Source organism: Columba livia, chromosome 20, assembly GCF_036013475.1.
Source record: "Columba livia isolate bColLiv1 breed racing homer chromosome 20, bColLiv1.pat.W.v2, whole genome shotgun sequence".
NCBI lineage: Eukaryota > Metazoa > Chordata > Aves > Columbiformes > Columbidae > Columba > Columba livia.
Genome location: NC_088621.1, coordinates 10,749,048 through 10,767,988, shown reverse-complemented (window position 1 = coordinate 10,767,988; position 18,941 = coordinate 10,749,048). Strand labels below are relative to the sequence as shown.

Below are 18,941 nucleotides of genomic sequence, written 5' to 3'. Positions count from 1 at the left end.
AAATGTGAGAACAGCATCCCAGCTGTTATTTAGTGATTCAGGAAGCTCTTACCCCAGTCGGGACCTCCCCCTTTGGATCAGTTTGAAACCCTCCATCTGGTCTTCACTCTCCCACAGGTGTCTTTCCCGTCACTCTGGACTGTGTTATTAACCTGTGTCAGGGCACCAGTTCCCTTCCCCTCCCTCTTATTGAGACCCACAAGGTCACAGCCCTGTTGCCTCCCCCATTTGAACAACAGCCCTGTCTTACTGTGTTCATGCCCCAGTCCCACGCTGGTTGAGCCCCAGCTGGAGCTGGAGGTTGTTCCTTCAGGTCAGGGAGCGTGTGGAGCCGGGTCGGGAACCGGGAGCTGTGGCAGCACAGAGTGGTGTCACCAGTCAAACTAACACGGGTTCCTTTTGATGTGTTTGTATTTTGCACATTTGAGTTCAAGCTGATGTAGATCAGTTTGCTCTCCCAGAAATCCCGGTTTGACTCTCAGGGCTTACTGGGAGGACTGAGGTGCCTGTTGCACGTGTTCTCCCTTCCCTGTCCCACTTCCTCTTCAGCAGGAATGAAGTCGTGCCTGGGCTTACCCCTCGCTGTCTCAAGGCTGATCTCTGCTTTCTCACGCTGCCCAGCAGCCTATGTTGTCTTTCCCCCAACCACAGAACACTGGGGAATCCAAGTGTCGTTTACTGATTCTTTCCAGTGCCTGTTCACATTTACAATAAGGCAAAACTGTGCAGGGAGTTCCCCCCTTAGCTTTGCAGCCGTGAGGAAAGGCTGAGGACACTCGGGCATGGTCTGAGCTATTTTCCAGCCGGATGCCGTGGTGTATGGGCAGCAGTGACCCGTCTTGGTTCACCATGGCCTGGGCAACCTCCTCACCGTGCCTGAGGAGTCCTCTGCTGGGTGTCTGCAGGTGAGCTGTTGGGAAGCTTGGTTTATGCTGTTGTGACGGATTCTTCCTGCTGAAATATGGTTTAGAACCAATCCCAAGATTGGCCTCAAGGGTTTGGAAGCAATTTGATACCGAATATCGTAGAGATGTTTCTCTGTATTTAGCAGAAGTCCAGTAGCCTTAGAAACGCTTGTCCTTGCAGTGGTCTGTGTGTCGACCCGCCAGTGAATGCAGGAATCTAATCTGTCACCGTACGTGGCATCCATAAGAAAAAGGCACAAGTTGTACTGTCCCAGGTCTGTGTGACTGTTGTGTCCCATGCCCAGCCCCTGGTCCGTCACTGCCGAGGTGCTGTGCTGGCTCCGGTGCTGGGACGTGTTTGAGCCGCCCTGTCCCGTTTCTCCGGGTGACCGAAAGTTTGGATCCCGGTGTGGGAGGTGAGGCTGCTCTGCGGGGCTGGAGCGCACTGGAGCAGGTCACTGGCAAGAAATGATCTTTCTTCCATTTTTAAATCAATCCTATGTTTTATTAGAGTAATTTATTTTCTGACTGAACACAAACTGTGAGGCTGTTCCCCCAATATGAGCAAACTAGAACTCTGAAATATTTTCTTTTCAAAGATGATATTTAGTAGGTATTTCGGACTGAATAATAAGCATTGTGGATATAGTGATTTCAAGAGGGGCCAGAACAGCATCTTCCTCTAGTTGCCTGGCTCATCTGAGATTGTGCTCAAGAGAAAGTCTGATCTGGAGTCTCCTGTGTGGCTGGCAAGGGTCACGTCGTGGTCGTTTGCAATTGTGTCCACACGAGTCTGATTTTTCTATTCCCTGGCTCCGCTCTTCTGAGGAGCGATCGTCTGCCGGAAGAGTTGCAATTAGTCTTATTTTCTGTAAATGAGCTCTGAAGGTCAGATTGCATCCTTGTCCCCGTCAGCTGAGGAGGTTCCATGACATCCTAGGACAGAGTCGGGGGGAAGGAAAAGCGCTGGCTGTCTTGTAACTAGTTTAGATCTACAACCCATCATTAAAACTTGTCTGTACGCCTTGTGTAGAGAACTCTGCAGAAGTTTTCCCCTTTTACGTTCAGCCATTGCCATTGCTGTCCTGGCGGACTTTCTGAGCAGAAAGGTTTAAAGCTAATGAGCATGGTTTTCACATACAGCATCTCAGCGTTCAGCTGAACGTGAGCTGCTCAGACAGGACAATTTCTGCAGCTCCCGGGCCGCCCCGTCACCATGGCGGTGTGAGCGGTGCCGTGGCCCTCGATAGCCCGCGGCCTGCTGGGGTTCATGGAGAGTGTCACGGGCTCTGCAGAGCGACTGAATTGCCAGGCTGTGCCGTGTGTAGCGTCTTGATGTTTTCTAGTGCATCTGCAATGGCGCTCAGATCACTTAAACTGAGGGCAGCTTGGGGAATCTAATCCCTGGGGTACATAACTAAATACAAACGCTGATGTTTTAATAAACTTAATAGGAGGGGAAAAAAAATCTATAAATCAGTTCTGCGTTTAGTTTGTTTTTATTTTTCTTACCCTGGAACTGGCTACATTTGGGGACCTTGAAATGGGGCCCATCTGATTCAGAATGCTGATGCCAGCGTTACTGGAAATGTTTCACCTTGGTCCGCTGGAGGTTACTCGTCAGCCCTCCCGAATAATGCTGGTGAACTATTGAGAAGCAGCAGTTGTCTTGCCCTGGGTATATGTTAGTGAGCTGGTGTTGGCGCATGTTTTGTCTTGCAGGTTTCTGTGTGACAATCAGAAGGATCTGGACGAGCTGCTGGATTGTCTGCACGCGCAGGGGGTCCGCGAGAGCCAGCTGAAGGAGCGCCTGGAGAAGAGGTGAGGCTGCTGCTGCCCTTGGCGCCTTCCCCAGCTCACAGTGCAGTCACAGCCCCAGCACCAGCCTGGCCGGGTCGGGGGCAGCGCCCTGCGCTCGGCTCTGCTGCCTGTGCTGAGAGGGAGGATGTTGAGGGTGAGGAGTTGCTCTTTTTTTGGGCGGTGCCTGCAGGTTCCTGGTCGGTAACGCTTGAAACTGTGAGGAGGTTCCATCAGTCTTTAAACTGCAACTGGAAACAGAGGCGTTGCTGTTCCGCACCCTGAGCCAGCGCTGCCACGTGCTTCAGCCACTTCTCAAAGCACGTTCTGCTGGTGGAGCACGTGGGTGACGCTGGATAGCGGCGCTGTCCCAGGGCACCGCGTGTGTTCAGAGGTTGTTTTTGATTTGCCAGGTATCAGGACATCACACATTCTATCCATTTGGCTCGGAAACAGAACCTGGGCCTCAAATCCTGCGATGGCAACCAGGAGCTGCTGAACTACCTCCGGAGCGATCTCATCGAGGTTGCAACTCGGCTGCAGAAAGGAGGGCTGGGATACGTCGATGTGACACCAGAATATGAAGCAAGAGTGAGTGAACGGGCAAAGCGGTACCGAGTGAGATGAACACAAGCTGATACTTTCTGTGAATGTCTTGAGTCTTTTGTTTTCCTCAGAAAAGAGGATCAGGAAAATCAGTTTTCTTGTGTGTCCTCTCTTTCCAAACTATTATTTCAAGATGAAACAGCTGCTGGCTTGAGGTTCTTTTGGTGGAGGTGGGTCATAACTTGGGAGCTGGTTGTCCTGCACAGCTGATAAATGGTCCTGTTCCCTTCATCTGGTGGCAGACTTCTTTATGGAGCATTAGCAGAGCTCTTGGTGGCTAATTTTTAGCTTCTGCAGCAAAGCCAGCATGACTTGTTGAGACAGCAGTTTTTCATTTTGGAATTATTTTTCATAAGTTCAGACCACTTCAGGCTGGAGGTGATGATCAAGTGCCAGGACTGAAGGGTGTTCTGCCCACGGGTGTGTCAGCAGAAGGAGGTTACCATGCAGGGGACTGCAGTGTGGGTTTTTAGCGCTGTGGCAGGTCAGCCCGACTCACGTGAGCGCTGCTGGGTGTCTGTAGGAAGAGAGCAGTCGTCTGCGGGTAGAGGACGCGCTCCTGAGACCATGCCCGCTCCTCCTGCTGCAGCGCAGAACGGGCAGAGCTCTGCTGGAGCTGCACCCTGGGTGGCTGCAGAGACTTCCCTGTGTAGACGAGACCAGAAGTGTTAAGAGGAGGAGAAAAGCAAAGTCAGTGAAGGAGTAGAAGAATTGCTTAGTGCTTGGTCATCACGGGTTTAGGTTTTTTGGGGGAATTGGTGGGATTTTTTGCAAGGCACGATGCTTTTCTCTGAGCAGTGCCGTGCAGGATCTTGAGCTGCGTGTGAACTGCAGCAGAAGCAACGTGCTGATTCCATGAGCAGGGGCGGTAGATACCAGCACCGCGTTGAGTATCACGCGTACAGGACAGACCCACCTGAAACAGCACAGACAGGAGCCTGGGGCTGTTGGTGACCTCGTGCTCTTCCAACAGGTGTACTCGCTGGAGAGCCTGAAGGATTTTGGAGAGTGTGTGATCGCACTCCAGGCTGGGGTTGTTAAGAAGTTTCTTCAAGGCTTCATGGCCCCCAAGCAGAAGAGGCGGAAACATCAAGGAGAGGACTATGTTGCCAAGGCTGAAGAGATAGATGAAGACAAGAAAATGGCAGAAGAAGCCAAGGTATTGTTCACTTCAGGGCTCTGTTTTGGCCTTGTAATATAACTCTTTGAGCTGGGGTAATACCTTTCATTGGGTACTAAATCCTGAGCAGCTTCTCTCAGCTCCAATTTTAGAGCACATTGGTTTTGTCATTTACAGGGCAGGTGTTCCCTGGTTATTTTGAAGAGAAAGGTATTGGCAAAATTAAAGTAATTATGTGGAATTGCAGTTAATTTTCTCTGTATGAACAGGAAATGGGTCAAGTCAAATGTTTGTGCAGTTCCTTACACAAGTTGCATACTTTAATAAAAGCGTATTAGGGAGAACTTGACAGGAGTTGTGTCCATCAGGGAGCACTGATGGCGGCTTAGTGCCTTTGATCCACAAAGAGAAGGAGCGGCAGGTCTGCGTGGCTGCCGGGGAGTGGGGGTCAGGGAAATATCAGCGTTTCCAAGAGGCACAAGTTGTGTGCGCGGAGACACCGCAGCAGATCTGACCTGGGGCTGGACACGGACACCCGGGCAAACAAACCACATGTGCCCACAGCGGGAAAGCGGAATGGCGGGGCTAAATCCCTTCCGAGTAGAGCTCAGGAGGGACGGAGGAGAGCTGCGGGGATGTGTCCAGGTCAGTACAGCTGAGCTGTACCCGTGTTGCGTCTGAACCAGGATCCCGGTGCTCAGGGGAGGTTCTGGGCACAAAGTTGAACAGGACGTTCGTGCCCCACGGTGAGAGCTGCCCCACTGCCCCTCCGAGTGCTCCTGCCCTCGTCAGTCACTGCTCCAGCAGAAGTAGCAAGGTCAGCAGAATTGGGTCAACAGAAGCGTTTGAAATTCCAAACTTAAATATTAGATGTTTGACTGGTATGGTTTGTTCGGTGCTTGGGTTTTTTTAAAGCCCCTGTCAGCGCACGCTGGGCCCTTGTTTGAACATCACGTCTTTGCTATGCAGTGGCATTGCCATGTTAGCAGGATATTTGGATGGGCACTAGAGATTTTCACGTTGCTCACTTGTCCTGGAGTATTTAAACTGCACTGACTTTGAATCCTTCATGTCTTGGTGCAAAGGGAATGGAAGGCGACCTTGTCCTAACAGCTATCAGCAGAATAGCGAGCTGCAAAAATCACTGATGTCTGGGACAAAAAGCACCTGGATCAGTGTTTCCTGTATCTACAGCAACGCCACATTGTGCCTTAGTCTGTGTGTCCTGCAACTGTAACTATGAAGATGATACCTGTGGGACACACAGATTTACTACAATGTCTAAGCGGACAGTAGTTGAGCAGCGTAAGCTCTGTATTTAGACCCTGGTCACTTCTCTACTATTGCTAAAGCTATATTAGCTTTCAAACCCAAATTGGGGTTTTTTTGCCTGAAAATTGAGCCACTCTGGTCATGAACGTTTGGGTATTTCCCCCATTCTACCTTTGCGCATCCTCTGTTACTTCGCGGCCTGGTTGCGGCGGTCGTTCGCCCCGGCAAGGCCGGGCTGTGCGGCGGGTTTCGCTGGAGCAGCCGCAGAACTGTCAGCTCCGGTCGCCCCGTCTGGCACAGCAGCGGAAACCTCCCGGCTCGTCCTTTCCCCTCCGCAAACCAGCCGCAGCAGTAGCGTTTCTGACTATCACTGGACCCGTAATCATAAGTTACTCTGAATTTTTTTCCAGTGTTATCCATTTTGTGGAATGAACCTCCCCGCTGAGCTGTGCGGGCACAGGTTCGGCGCTGCCGGTTGGGTGTGTGGCCGTGCCGGTCTCCCCGGTGCGCTGGCCCTTGTGCCGATGTCTCGGGGCGATGTCTGCGGTGCCTTCGTTATCTGGCTCAGGGTTTTCTAGACATTTGTGGTGGCACAGGCAACGTTGAGCTATTCTGTTGGTTTTTCGGGTTGGTTCGTTGGTTGGGTTTTGACTTTGTGTTTTGAGGTTGATTCTTTGCCTCGGTTTATCTGGAATAACCTTCCATTTTGCCAAAGCAGAAAACCTTTATAGATGCCCTTGGAAGAGCAGCCCAGATCTTAGATATAGTTATCTGCTTTAGAAAAAAAACACCGTTAGGCTTTTAAAGACGAATCTCCTGCATAGGCCAAGAATTACCAAGTCTTTTAGAGCCAGAACTGCACTGAGAGTACATAGCAGGTAAAATACAGCATAGCCCTACTGGAAAAATACGCTTAATATACTTAGAGGCTATATGAGCGAAACTGCAGCCCTGCAGTGTGGCTGTGTCTCGTTTTCCCTGTGAGAAGCAAGTTGTGGCCCGTTTGCTGACATGACCATGTGTCCTGAGCACTGAACGTCGCCCTGAGCGCCGGCCCGTGCCAGTGGAGCTTCCTCGGGCCTGTCCCACAGCAGGACAGGGACCGTGTCACCTCCTTGCAGTGTGAGGCTGTGACAACACGGTGAGAGTGGGATTGGGGTCGCTCACCCAAGAACCAGCTTCCCAAGCAATAGTTACAGTTCCCGCTGTTCAGAGGCATTTCTGTCGTCTGCAGATACCAGACGAGGTTTGTCCGCCTTTACCCAAACAGGCGTTTTCTGGCACTCTGGAGTTGAAATGTGACTTTTCCTTTAGTATTTCTGTGGGTTTTTGTTTTCCCTGCTAGGTTGCTGCTCTCCAGTCCAGAGCGTGTTTTCGTATCTTCTTGCAGTCTCCTGTTTTGCCTTGTTGGCACTGCGAACTCCCTTGAGAATGGTGCTGCTAAAATGCCACAGTCTCATGATGCTTGGGAAGCAAGGCTGAAAATCTGTTAAATTCCACAGGCTCGGGGAGAAAAATCTGAGCAAAACTTGCCAACAGCTTTTGCAGATTTATCTTGGCCCAGCAGTTCCCCAGTACGTTAACAGCAAAACCCACGGAACAGTGCCTTGGAAAATCAATTACACGGTATGAGAAGCACCTCAACAGCGCTGTGCGCAGGAACAGCGCGATCTGCCGCGGTGGGCTGGGCAGGATTCCGTCCGTCTCGAGCGTCTGGGGCTCCAGGTTCCACACCAGCCATGGCAGCGAGGATGTTGGCATTTTAGAACAGCCTGTGTGTTTTTCCAAGCATCTCAAATACGCTGTGCTTCCTCAAATTCAGTGGGAGGAGAATGTGCAACTCTGCAAAAATCCCTGGTTTTGTTTGGCTCCCGAATTGCTGTCAGCTGCAGAGTTTAGATTTTCCCATCTGACACTTCACTGTTTGTTTTTTCATTCTCCTGAGGTAGAAGAACATTAACTTGAGTCCCATTATGTCCCTGTCATGTCTGGGCCATCACCTCATTGTTGTAGAGCAAAGGATTAACGTTGGAGTTGAACATGCGGCGGCTCTGGATTACTCTTCTGTTCTGGTGCATTTCCGATTTACCGCAACATCGTTTCAAACCTCCAGAGCTGAGTTGGAGCTTTGGCGTGGGGCTCCTGATGTGCGGACTGCAGCAGTTGCCTTGCTGCAAATCTCAGGTTTAATGAGCTCCCGCTTGCAGCTGATTCTGGGATTTCCCGTGCGCTGAGCTCATCTTGTCTCAGCAGAGCGCCTGGTTTGGTGTTTGGGGCTCCAGACGCTTTGCCGGTCAGACGTGATTGTCGCCGGTGTCAGGGTCCCGCTGGCAGCGTGTGGCGGGTCCGGCTGCCGGTCCCTGGCCCGCGGCTCCACGGGAGGGCAGCACAGGCTGCTCCCGCCGGCCCCGCTGCCTCCTCAGTCGCATCCTGCCTTCTACCCTGCGAGATTCCTGCCTTTTGTTTTCTTAGCCCAATGACTATTTGGGTTAGACTTTCAGAGCAAGAATTCAGTGGAGCTCATGTCGGTTGTTTCAGCCTGGCCGTGAAACGCAAAAAGGCTCTAGTGTTATGAGCAAACTGTCTGATCCAGGGAGGCTGGTTATGGATAAACCACAAACAGAGCTGCTGAGGCTCTACAGAAGGAAAGAAATACAGAGTTGAGCTTTGGTTATTAAGGGCCCCAGCTAAAGGATGTAAAAACATCTTGGGACTGCGGCGAGGTGTGTCTGTGCTGTGTTGTAAGCTGTGAGCTCTGTCTGCAGGTTGCTTCAGCCACGGAGAAGTGGAAGACGGCGATCCGTGAGGCCCAGACCTTCTCCCGCATGCACGTGCTGCTGGGGATGCTGGACGCCTGTATCAAGTGGGATATGTCGGCAGAGAACGCCAGATGCAAAGTGTGTCGCAAGAAAGGTATGAATTCCTGCCCCGGCCTGCGCAGAGGCGGGCGCTGTCACCTCTCCATGCCCTGCTGAGGCAATGTGCCCCAGTAGCCTGTCACTCTGTCCTTTGGCTCTATTTTGAGTTTCAAACATCAGGATTTACAGTCAGAACCGTTGATCTCACAGAAGCATTTGACCCTGACTCCAGTAAACCGTTCTTACGAAACCAGTACAGAGTCTTGCAGAACATTGCAGAGCTGCTGACCCCGGGACACTTGGACACAAGTCATCTGCAAACCCTTCTGGGTGCCCTTGTGCCCCTGTCCATTCCCTGGTTTCATTTCTGAGTTGGAATAGTCCTTGGGTCTCAGCCTTGTCAGTGAATCCCATCTTTTCCAGAAGGAAGGAGCAGGGAGAGGCTGGGAAGGTTAGCGATCCTTTCAGCTGCATGGCGGAGCGAGGTGGGGTGACGCCTCGTGGAGGCCAGAGCGGGAGCAGAACCGCTCGCTGGGCTGGGGAGGTGCCCAAATAGGTGACACGGGGCCACCATCTTTGTGTGCACTATAGGATGAAGGGTTTAGAGTGGTGCAGGTGGAGGGGGGACTAGAAAGAGTGTCACCAGTGACCGAGCGCTGGGATTTGTTCTGCCATAACCTCCTTTTGGATGGGAGCCTGGAGGAAAGAGCTTGCGAGTACTTTCTGCCTCATCATGTGCTTTTTGTCTTGTTTTGCTCAAACACTAGTGGGAAATGAGGGCAGGCAGAGCTCTGGGGAATGCTGGGCCACTTTTGTTTACCAAAAGGCTGCACCATCCACCTCTTGAAAGAAATAAGGCCTGAATTGGTGCAACGTCCTCTGTCAGCCTGGAGCCTCAGGGACATTCCAAGCCAATGCAAAACGGTCTGCTGGTGAGAGGGGATTCTAGGCCAGATGTCAGGAGGAGCTCACCTGAGACTGGTTTCACAGGACTTAAGAACCGGGATGTTAAAGGACGTGCTGGCAAGCTCTCTGTGCTTTCCTCTTTCCCAAGAGCTGGCTCAGGACTGTCCCCATTCCCCTGCGTCCGCGGGCAGCACAGACAGACCAGTTCTGCTGCATACTGATTTCCTTTAGGCTTGCTGCCTTAAGCAGAAAGAAGATGCTGTGCAGGTTGACCAGATTGAGGCCAGAATAACTACATTTCCAGCTCCTTGCTAGGCTCACAGGCACCTCTGCAGCAAAATTCTCTTTCTTTGTGTTTGGCTTGAGATTTACCTCGGTGGAACCTATTTGGCAGGTTTCTCCCTTTGCCTCAAATGAAATCTTTGCAGGGCAGGAGACTTCGCATTGTTTTTTTTGTTTGTTTTTGAATGCTTTTTAAACGTTTCGCGCTGCGGCGGCGGGGCCGGGCGGGGAGGTTCCCCGCTCGCAGGGAGCGCTCTGCATCTTTCTCTCGCTTTGTCCCGACCCGCGGCGCCGCGGCAGCTCCTGCTTCTCGGGCGGAGCGAGGCCGCGGCGCTGTGGTACCAGACGTTGCGCTCTCGTAGGCGAGGACGACAAGCTGATCCTGTGTGACGAGTGTAACAAAGCCTTCCACCTGTTCTGCCTGCGGCCGGCGCTCTACGAGATCCCGGACGGCGAGTGGCAGTGCCCGGCGTGCCAGCCGGCCACGGCGCGGCGCAGCTCGCGGGGCAGGTGAGTCCGTGTCCTTCGCAGCGCCGTTCTGGCCGCGAGACGACCAAACCCTCCCGAACCAGAGCCCCTTGGAACGGTTTGAAATCACCAACCTGGCACTGGAACAATAGAAAAGCACACCTGTGTTGTACTGAGCCATGACAGCTTCAGGGGTTTTAATAAATCACTTCAGCGTGGGAGTGAAAACATGCACAAAACATCAACCCAAACTGGATGCGCGAAGGGCCGTTGTTTTCTGCGGGCTGTGTTGCGTTTCTGTGGGAGCGCAGCTGGTAGCACTGCAGCTCTGTGTCTGCTGGGCTCGGCGCTGCTGTGTTCTTGTCAGGTTAGAGCAGACATCGCTCCAGGCCGCAGTTCAGCCCCTACAGTGCTACCAACAATCAGGCTGCAAAATGCTGCTCTGATGTTTTTCTGGACCCAATAAACCTTAGCAAGGCAGGAGTCTTTACAGGGCTACAGAGGGAACAGGATTTGAGGAGGAATCAAAGTTGTTCTGTGCAGCAGAAATTAGTAGTTTCCTCCTGGCAGCAAGGATTGAACTGTTTTTTGAATCGCAAGCTGGGAGTTAAACGTATGTGAGATGTGTTTTTCTGTTGACGATGTGTGACTGTGCTGCACGTACCCGCTGCTCAGCGAGATGAAGCATCGAGTGGCGCCTGGCGCGCAGACAGCAGATCCTCCTCCCGGGGCAGCAGCACAATGGGAGCTGCACTGGCTCCTAATGCACAGGTGGTGTACGGCCTAAACGTATTACTTACTCCCTGGGCACTGTTTAAGAGCTTGTCAGGCCTGTACAAAAATGACAGAGCTTCAGTGCAGCTGTTGTGGCCCGAGATCACGGTTGCTTTGATGTGGCAGAGTCACCTGCAAGCTGCTGGGCCCTGGCCCGGAGCCACCAGGTGGGGTGGCACCTGTCCTGTTCTCTGCTTTCTGCTCTGTCCGCCCAGCCCAGGCAGGAAAAATGTCAACCTGGGAGCACTTTGGCCTCCCCTGTACTGGGGGAGCTTATTCCTTTTACTGCTTGAGATCCTCTTTCTCCAGAGGGCTGAGACTCCCACAGCAGCTTTGCCTTTGTCGCATTTTGCCCGCGTGTGCAGTTTTGTTTTCCTGTTTTTGTGATGTTTGAGTGCTTTAACAGACACTTTAACAGACACATGCAAGAAGTGGGAACTGTCCTGGGCAGGGAGTCCCTGTGCCTTCTGACATCAGCGCTGGAGTCGAATGCTCTGCTCACTGATAAACACAAGCTTAGCTGTGAATGGTGCTAAACAAGGCCTGTTTCCTGTGGTGCGCATCCGAGTGACACGTGAGGGGAAGGAGATAATGGGAAAATATTCCAGCAGAAACAAAATAAGCCCCCCTTATGAAACTCTGTACGCCAGGCCTGCAGACCTGGTGAAAGAGCTGCCCACGATCTTCTTGTCCTTTATCACACGGTCAGGGTGCCTAAAACAGCAAAAAACGTACACATTTTCAGCCCCGATGTTCAGACAGCGGCCTGGGAAGTCTGATTTTAGCTGCAGCTACAACTTGATACTCAGAAATACAGGCGACTGCTTCAGTCTGAAGCCGGGTGTTTGTTTGACGTTGGGGTGGCGAACAAGCAGTGCAGAGGGCCCAGGGCCTGCTGCCCGGGATCTGGTACAATAAACATGTTTGTCTCCCTTGCTGTAGAAACTACACAGAGGATTCTGCTGAAGATGAAGGTGGAGATGGTGAGGAAGCTTCTGATGAACCAGATGCTGAGGAGGAAGAGGAGGAGGAAGAAGATTACGAAGTTGCTGGACTGAGATGTAAGGCTTTGATCATGCAGCAAAGTAACAGAAAACATTAAGGCTCTGCATTTGGTGTCCAAAGTTTTGATCGTATTTGGGACCTGTGCTCTTCCTCGCACAGAAGAGGTTCTTGGAAACTGTGGCAGGGAAGGCGCTGGGGGTGCTGCACGTTGCCTGGGGGCTGGTGTGAGCTCTTGCGAGCGCTGGCAGAGATGGACCCTGCATGAGCAGTTGCTGCCCTGGCTGCGGCAGCAGCGTCCCCAGTCTGTGCCTACAGGGTTTGTTGGTCAACTGGATGCTCTCAGAGGTGCTTCTGGAGCTTTAGCCACACCCCCCGCTCCCTGCGTTTTCCCTTCCCACCAGCTAACAATCTCTTAAATGCAGGATTTGTAGTGGTTTGGCAAGGAGGCATTTTCAGACAGTCGGACTAGCGCTTCCTCCGCCCGCCCCTGCGGAAGGTGCAGCGCTCAAGCTGTGGCAGCTCCCTTTGCTTGCACGCAGACACCACTCGGGATGTGGAACTGGCTCATTCCTGGGCAGCTGAATGGAATAAAACAGCTTTTTCTAGATCCTCAATGACCGCTGCTCCACTCACCCACTTTTTAGTATGTGTATCCTCTTTGTTTTTAGGGGAATTTGACTTGGTCTCATTTGGGCAACTTGATGCACTGAAAAGATCAGTCTCAGAGTGGCACGCTGCCAGCACTTGCTTTCTGTCAAAATGCCCTTGACTGACATAAAATTAACTTCAGAGTGTCTTAACCAGGGCAGATGGTGAAATGTGCGGACTGGAACCCAAAGGATTATCTCCTGTTCTTTCAAGGGTTTCCATCCAGGTCTTTCAGGCTTGATTCCCCTGCTTTATTCTGGTTTCAGGGATGTTCACTGATACCCTGGCTATGTGCGCTGCTTGTTGTTCTGCGGTGTATCCATGTCCACACTTGGAGTGCGTTCAGCCTGTGTTGCTCGGCCAAGTCAGGAGCTGAGCCAAGGTTTCCAAACAATAGCAAAAGAGGGTTGCAGTCACTAAAAATAAAGCGCTAAATGCAACCCCTGGTTTTAAAGAGCATTAACATGGAAAGGTCACCGTGGAAAACTTCTGTTTTAATAGAGAAGTCCCATTAATCCTTGTGGCGTTTATCCTGGGGGATATAACCTAGAATGTTGGATTGTCAGACATTTAACACGTGCTGCACGCTTGACACACAAGCGGAGCGACAGCAGGCGGACGTCCCACTGCCCCGACACACGCTCCCGTCGCGGGGGGCCCGGCAAGATGATTTATGGGACAGGGCTGGATTAGAGGCGCAGATGAAGTGCTGCAGCGCTGGATGCAGCTTGCTGGAGCGCTTGTGACCAGGTGGAAGGAGCTTGGCTGGGGAAGACGACCGACACATTCTCCTGATACAGAGGGGTCACGGGAGAAACTTAAGACAAGGAAGCACGTCAGCACGCTTGTGTTTCCATCAGCACGAAGCTCTGACAGGCAGACTGACACACAGGCAAGTGCCTTTCTGTGGGATATGCTGCGGCAGCCCCAGTCTTGGGTAACAAAATCCCATTGTTTCCCACTTGTGGCACATGGAGCGGCTCCCGGCTGCAGTAACCCAACACTCCCCCTGCACACAGTTCACTTTTCGGGGGGGTTTAGCAACTGGCATATCCCACCGTGTGGGGCCGCTTGGAAAAGCACCCGGCCCCAAAGCGGTGAGGAGCGAGGGGACAGCAGGACACCAGGGAAACGGCAAGTTTCTGCTCCCAGTGCTTTCAAAAGGGGTGTTGCAGTGAGATCAGAGACAAGTGTCTGTCCTTGTGGTGCTTCCCCAGCTCTCCCTCGAGTCCCGACGCATCAGGGTCTCAGCGCTTGCTTTGCAGGCAGAGGGGCTGGGACCCCCAGGTTTCCCCGGAGCTCCAGGGTCTGGCGGTGCTGGCGGGTGTGCCCACCATTAAACAGGAGGCTGGTGCCAGGCAGCAGCGGCCTCTTGTTGGACAGAAGGGGATTACCCGTGTATCTCAACTGGAGAGGGTATCGAGCACAGGACAGGAACGAGGAGAGGCTGCCGGGGAGCTGGGTCACTGCAGCCACCCGTGGGCTCCCAGCTCCTCTGTGCTGTGAGCAGGGGCCGTGTGATCTCTGCTCCCACCTTCACTCCTTCCTCTAAGCCCCTGGTGTGTCTGTTTCAGTGAGACCCAGAAGGGCAGCCCGGGGCAAGCAGAGCGTGGCCGTGTTCTCCTCCAGGCAAGGGAGGCACCAAAGGAAGAAGCAGTCGCTGCACCCCGCCAGGGGACCCCGGCAGCGGGCGGCACCTGTCAACGGCGCAGACATTGATGAGCTGGTAAGAGCTAAATTGCTCCCTGGAGGCTGCTCACATCAAGAGTTATAAAGGAAACAGGTGTTGCGCTTCCTCCCCTTCCCAAAGAAATAACCCTGAATGGGATTTAAAAGCCGGGCTGGGGGCGGGTTAACAAAGGGGGCAGATCCTGAAGGGCCGGTACCAGCACGGCACAGATATGCCAGGCATCTTTCCCCAGCCGCTTTCACACATTGTCCCTCTTGAGCAGCAAGCAGCCTGCAGCTTGTTAAAGGGTTTTTAATAGTATCCATGTGTCTCTGCAGAGAGGTGGGGGCACCGAGGGGGTCCTGCATGGTCAGAGAATGCCAGCAATGTTGGACCCTTGCTCTCCAGCCTTGGCCGTTTTCTGACAGTTGTTGTCCGTATGGTCACTCCCCAACCTCCACGACATAATTTGGCTGGTGTAGGTTTCACTTGACATTTAAAGAATAAAACCTTATGCTCCTGAACAGAGCGATCCTGTGCGTGCGTGCCGGGCAGGGCGGAGCTGCAGCGTGCGGTGCTGTTTGTCCCGGGAAGGGACACCCCGGGGGATATGTGAGGAGACTTCAGCCCCATGGGCCACGTCACCAGCCCCTGCTACATCTGCCATCTGTCCACTGAGCAGCACGACCAGTGCTGTGTGTCCTGTCACCTTCGGGAGTGGCTGTGATCATGGTCTTTGGGCTCGTTGCTGGGTGAGCTGGCTGCTGGGACTGCAGTGTCCTCTTAACTGGTCTGTGTTAGAGACTGGAGACAACCAAACCAGCGAGCCTGGCACGGGCTGCCACAGCCCGCTTGGAGGGGGAAAATCTTACTGGAACAGCTGGGTCTCTGACCAAAGGCTGACTTGGGGAAGAGGACTGTGCTCTGGGGCTCTTCCACTTACGGTTTGTCCCCAGAAGAGACCAAAGCTGGCTCGGGAATAGCGCCCCATGCTGCGGAACCTTCCCGTGGTCAGGAGCTACGTGAGGGACGTTCCCGTGCGGGTGCCTGACCTTGTGCTCAGCCTGTGTACAGGACGGCAGCGCTCGAGACCTCAGCTGCTCGGTGGTATTTAAAAGGGCACGGCCGGCTCTGTGGTGTCGGTGCAGCAGCACAAGCGCCTTCTCCCTCTGCCCCGGGCTCGGAGGAGCCAGGGAGAGGGAATTTACACTCTCCGTTTGCCGTCCTTTATTCCTTGGCTGCTCGTTTTGCCCACGCTGTCTTTGAACCTATCTTGAAAAAGCTTGCTGCCCCCGGAGAAACAGCCGGGCTGCTTGTGAGCAATTCCCATCAGAGCTTCTGGATGGGGCTCCTGTTCCGCAGCTCAAGCTGCCACTCTGTGTCTTGGCTGTTACCATCAAAGGTCCCGCAGCAGAGCAGTTTGTCTCGATTGTTGTGGAAGATGACTGCATTTGAAAGACTTGAACTTTATTTCTGCAGCAGTACCACGTATCCCTACCCCTTGGGATGCTTGTAAGCGAGAGGATTGAAAAGCTCTGCTAAGAACCAGCTTCTTTGGCCTCGAAACTGTTTGCCAAACGCTAAAGCTGTAGTGCTTCCCCTCCTCCTAACAGCATCCTTTGTGTGTGCAGGTCCTTCAAACAAAGAAGACGACACGTCGCCAAAACTTGGAGTTGCAGAAGTGTGAGGAAATCCTCAGCAAGCTGATCAAGTACCGCTTTAGCTGGCCCTTCAGGTGAGGGCGGCTGGCCTCTTCCTCCTCTTCCTCCACCTCCTGGGTCTGTCCGCAGGCCGTGCGGAGCCGTGGGCTCCTGCTGGATCGTCACTGGTTGCAAGACTGGGGTTTCGAAAGCCGGTTACGGGAGGGGAGAAAGGGAGAGAAGCTGCTGCAGAAGGAACCCGCACGCTCTCACCCGTCTGCTGGGCGGGAGATGAGGGGGGTGGCAGCGGGTGCTGGGCTGTGGGCCGGGGTGGGGGCTCTGCAGACCCCGGCTTTGCAGGGCGCTCTGCAGGTGCTGTGACGGCGGTGGCAGCCGGACCTGCCGCGTCCCTGTGCCGGGACCAGCTCTCTGGGCACAGGACGAGCTGCCGTCCCTCCCCTCGTGCCGTGGCCGTCGGGGGGTGTCAGTGCTGCGGGGTTGGTCACAGCACGGGGTGCAGGTCGGGGCTGCGCTGGAGCCGAGGGCTGGGGGGCTCTCGCTCCTGCAGCTCTGACCGCGCGGCCGGGACCCGCATTTCCTCCTATCTCTGTGGCTCTTCGTTCGGCAGGGAGCCGGTGACCACGGAGGAAGCTGAAGATTACTTTGAGGTCATCAGCAACCCTATGGACTTCCAGACTATGCAGAGCAAGTGCTCTTGTGGCAATTACCGCTCGGTGCAGGAGTTCCTCGCCGACATGAAGCAGGTGTTCTCCAACGCCGAGCGCTACAACCAGAACGGGAGTCACGTACTGTCCTGCCTGGAGAAGACAGAGCAGTGTTTGATTGACATGGTGCACAAACACCTGCCTGGCCACACGTATGCGCGCAGGAAACACAAGAAGCTCTCTGCCGAGTGCCAGGAACTGGAGGAGCAGGAAGGGGACAGTGAGTCAGAGCCCCTCGAACATTCCCGGGGGCGGAAAAGGAAGAAATGAGGGATGGGGAGACCAGGGGAAGAGCCAGAGCTGGAGCAGGCCTGGTGGTGCTGCCGGGCAGCAGGATGGGTTGTCTGGAGGGAGCTGGGAAGCAGCAGGCACTTCTCTATTAATCCAGCCTTCCCTTTGGCCTGTCCTAGTTTCAATTTTTCTGCAATTTCCTCAAATATTTTGTCATCCATTGAGTAAGCAGAGATGAATTACTGCTTCCTGCATAATCCGCAAAGCTCTGAAGGAGTCTGTCCTGCGAGGAGGGGAAGGTGGGAGCGCGAGGGGGAGGCCGGGCCGGGAGCTCGGAGCCAGCGCCAGCTCAGCGCCGCCGGCTCCCTGGGGATGAGCGGCCGAGCGCTGGGACCTCTGCCCTGTGCTGCCCGGGACGTGACACCCGCCTGGAGCTGCCCTGGAGGGATCATGTTGCTGCACGGAAGGACTGGGTGCGATCAGGCCAATGGGCTGCGAGTTCTTGTATGTATATATTTATATGGTGTTAATTCGGAGCCCCTGCTGAAAGGCTGCGCGGGGCGGGCAAGCACTTACATTTATGGAGAGGCGGCTTTCACCAGCATCCTGACACACTCGGCTTCCAGGTGCTCTTGCTTTTCCCCTCTCCCTTCCAAGGGAGCGATCTCGGGAGGCTGCGCTCCGAAGGAGGCTTTTCTGAGCTGGGCTTTTCTGAGCTGGGCTTTTCTGAGCTCGGCTCTTCACACGTACGCGGCACAGAGGAGGCCGTTGGTGTCCCCGCTCACCTGGATCCCACACAACCGCGCAGCCCTTCGGGTGACCCGAGTGCCAGAAGCAGACGGGCGGGCGCTGGCTTCCTGCGCCCTGAGAGCCGGGGCAGCAGCTGAAACATCCGTGTAACTTTTAAGATGAATTTTCTAGTTAAAAGTGGCTCGTTTCTAGCTGTGATCTTGTACAAAGAACACCTGTAAGATACCGTTGTCTTGCTTTGGCACATGTACAGTTTATATGAAATCGTGTTTGCTTTATATTTTCCCCCCTCTTAAAACTCATTTCCCTGCCAGTAGCTGGAGTTACATCGGGGTCTGTTGGCAGGGGGTGTCCCGGTCCCTCTCTAGCCGCGCTCTCACCATGTTTTATAGCAAAACCATCCCCATTTCAGCTCCTTCGCCCTCCCCCAGCGCAGCGAGACTGTCCCGCACCCGCCGACCCGCCCGCCCTGGGGGAGCTCGGCCCCCGCAGCGGGTCCTGCGCCCCACGTACGGACTTTGCTCATCGTCTCTCCCTTTCCGTCATGACAGGTTTTTACCATACAATCAGGGCTCCAACTTTTTATTGTAGAGGTTTTCAATTTGGGACAAACCAGCCACAGGGCTGCTCTGTACTGGTTTTGCAACAGAAAAGCAAAAGCAGCTGTTGCTGCTCCTGTGATTTGAGAAGAAAAGAATCATTGATTAAAAATTTCAGCCTCATTTTGTGAGATTTTAGGATTTTTTATTAATAGGTATTTGTGTGAGGTCTGGGCTGTCGGGGGCTGCGGGGCCCAGGCAGTTTCCAGCCTCTCCCTCCCAGCTCCTGCCCCACAGAGCAGCACTGACGTTTGTATTCCGCACGTCCCCTTCAGACGCTTTGTTCTGTCCTGTCCATAGAGAACGTTTTCTGCGGGTCCCACACGGTGAAACCTTTGGGATTGTACGTTTTTTAAAAATAAATGTCATTTGGGGGGAGGGGGTTTCTGCTAAGGGCTGTACTTGTAATAAATTGGAAACTTAAAAATAAACATGTACTTGTGTTTGTAAGAGCAGCGTGCAGCGTGTCCTTTGCGGGGCCGTCGGGGTCTCTGCGCTCCCCGTCAGACGCGGTGTCGCTGCCGCCGGGAGGGACACCGGGGCTGCAGAGCGAGGGACGGAGGGAGCAGAGTCTGGGTCAGCTCAGCCCGGACCTCTGGAGGAGCATCTTCTGGGCTGTGCTTTGCCGGGTTGGGTTGTACCTGCCCCGGGATGTGCTGCGGTTCCAGCACTGCAGCCGGTTGTGC

General features: G+C 53.8%; 1 protein-coding gene across 1 annotated transcript in view; it reads left to right on the top strand.

Moving 5' to 3' along the window:
• BAZ1B (bromodomain adjacent to zinc finger domain 1B) overlaps positions 1–18,705 on the top strand; it is a 53,460-nt gene extending 34,755 nt beyond the window's left edge. Inside the window, exons 11-19 of the mRNA XM_065037332.1 lie at positions 2,628–2,726; positions 3,116–3,293; positions 4,282–4,467; positions 8,466–8,613; positions 10,109–10,256; positions 11,931–12,049; positions 14,216–14,367; positions 15,942–16,045; positions 16,579–18,705. Of these exons, the coding sequence (XP_064893404.1) occupies positions 2,628–2,726; positions 3,116–3,293; positions 4,282–4,467; positions 8,466–8,613; positions 10,109–10,256; positions 11,931–12,049; positions 14,216–14,367; positions 15,942–16,045; positions 16,579–16,945 (1,501 nt within the window). The 3' untranslated portion in view covers positions 16,946–18,705. The remainder of the gene's footprint in view (positions 1–2,627; positions 2,727–3,115; positions 3,294–4,281; positions 4,468–8,465; positions 8,614–10,108; positions 10,257–11,930; positions 12,050–14,215; positions 14,368–15,941; positions 16,046–16,578) is intronic.
• Positions 18,706–18,941: the final 236 nt, after the last annotated feature.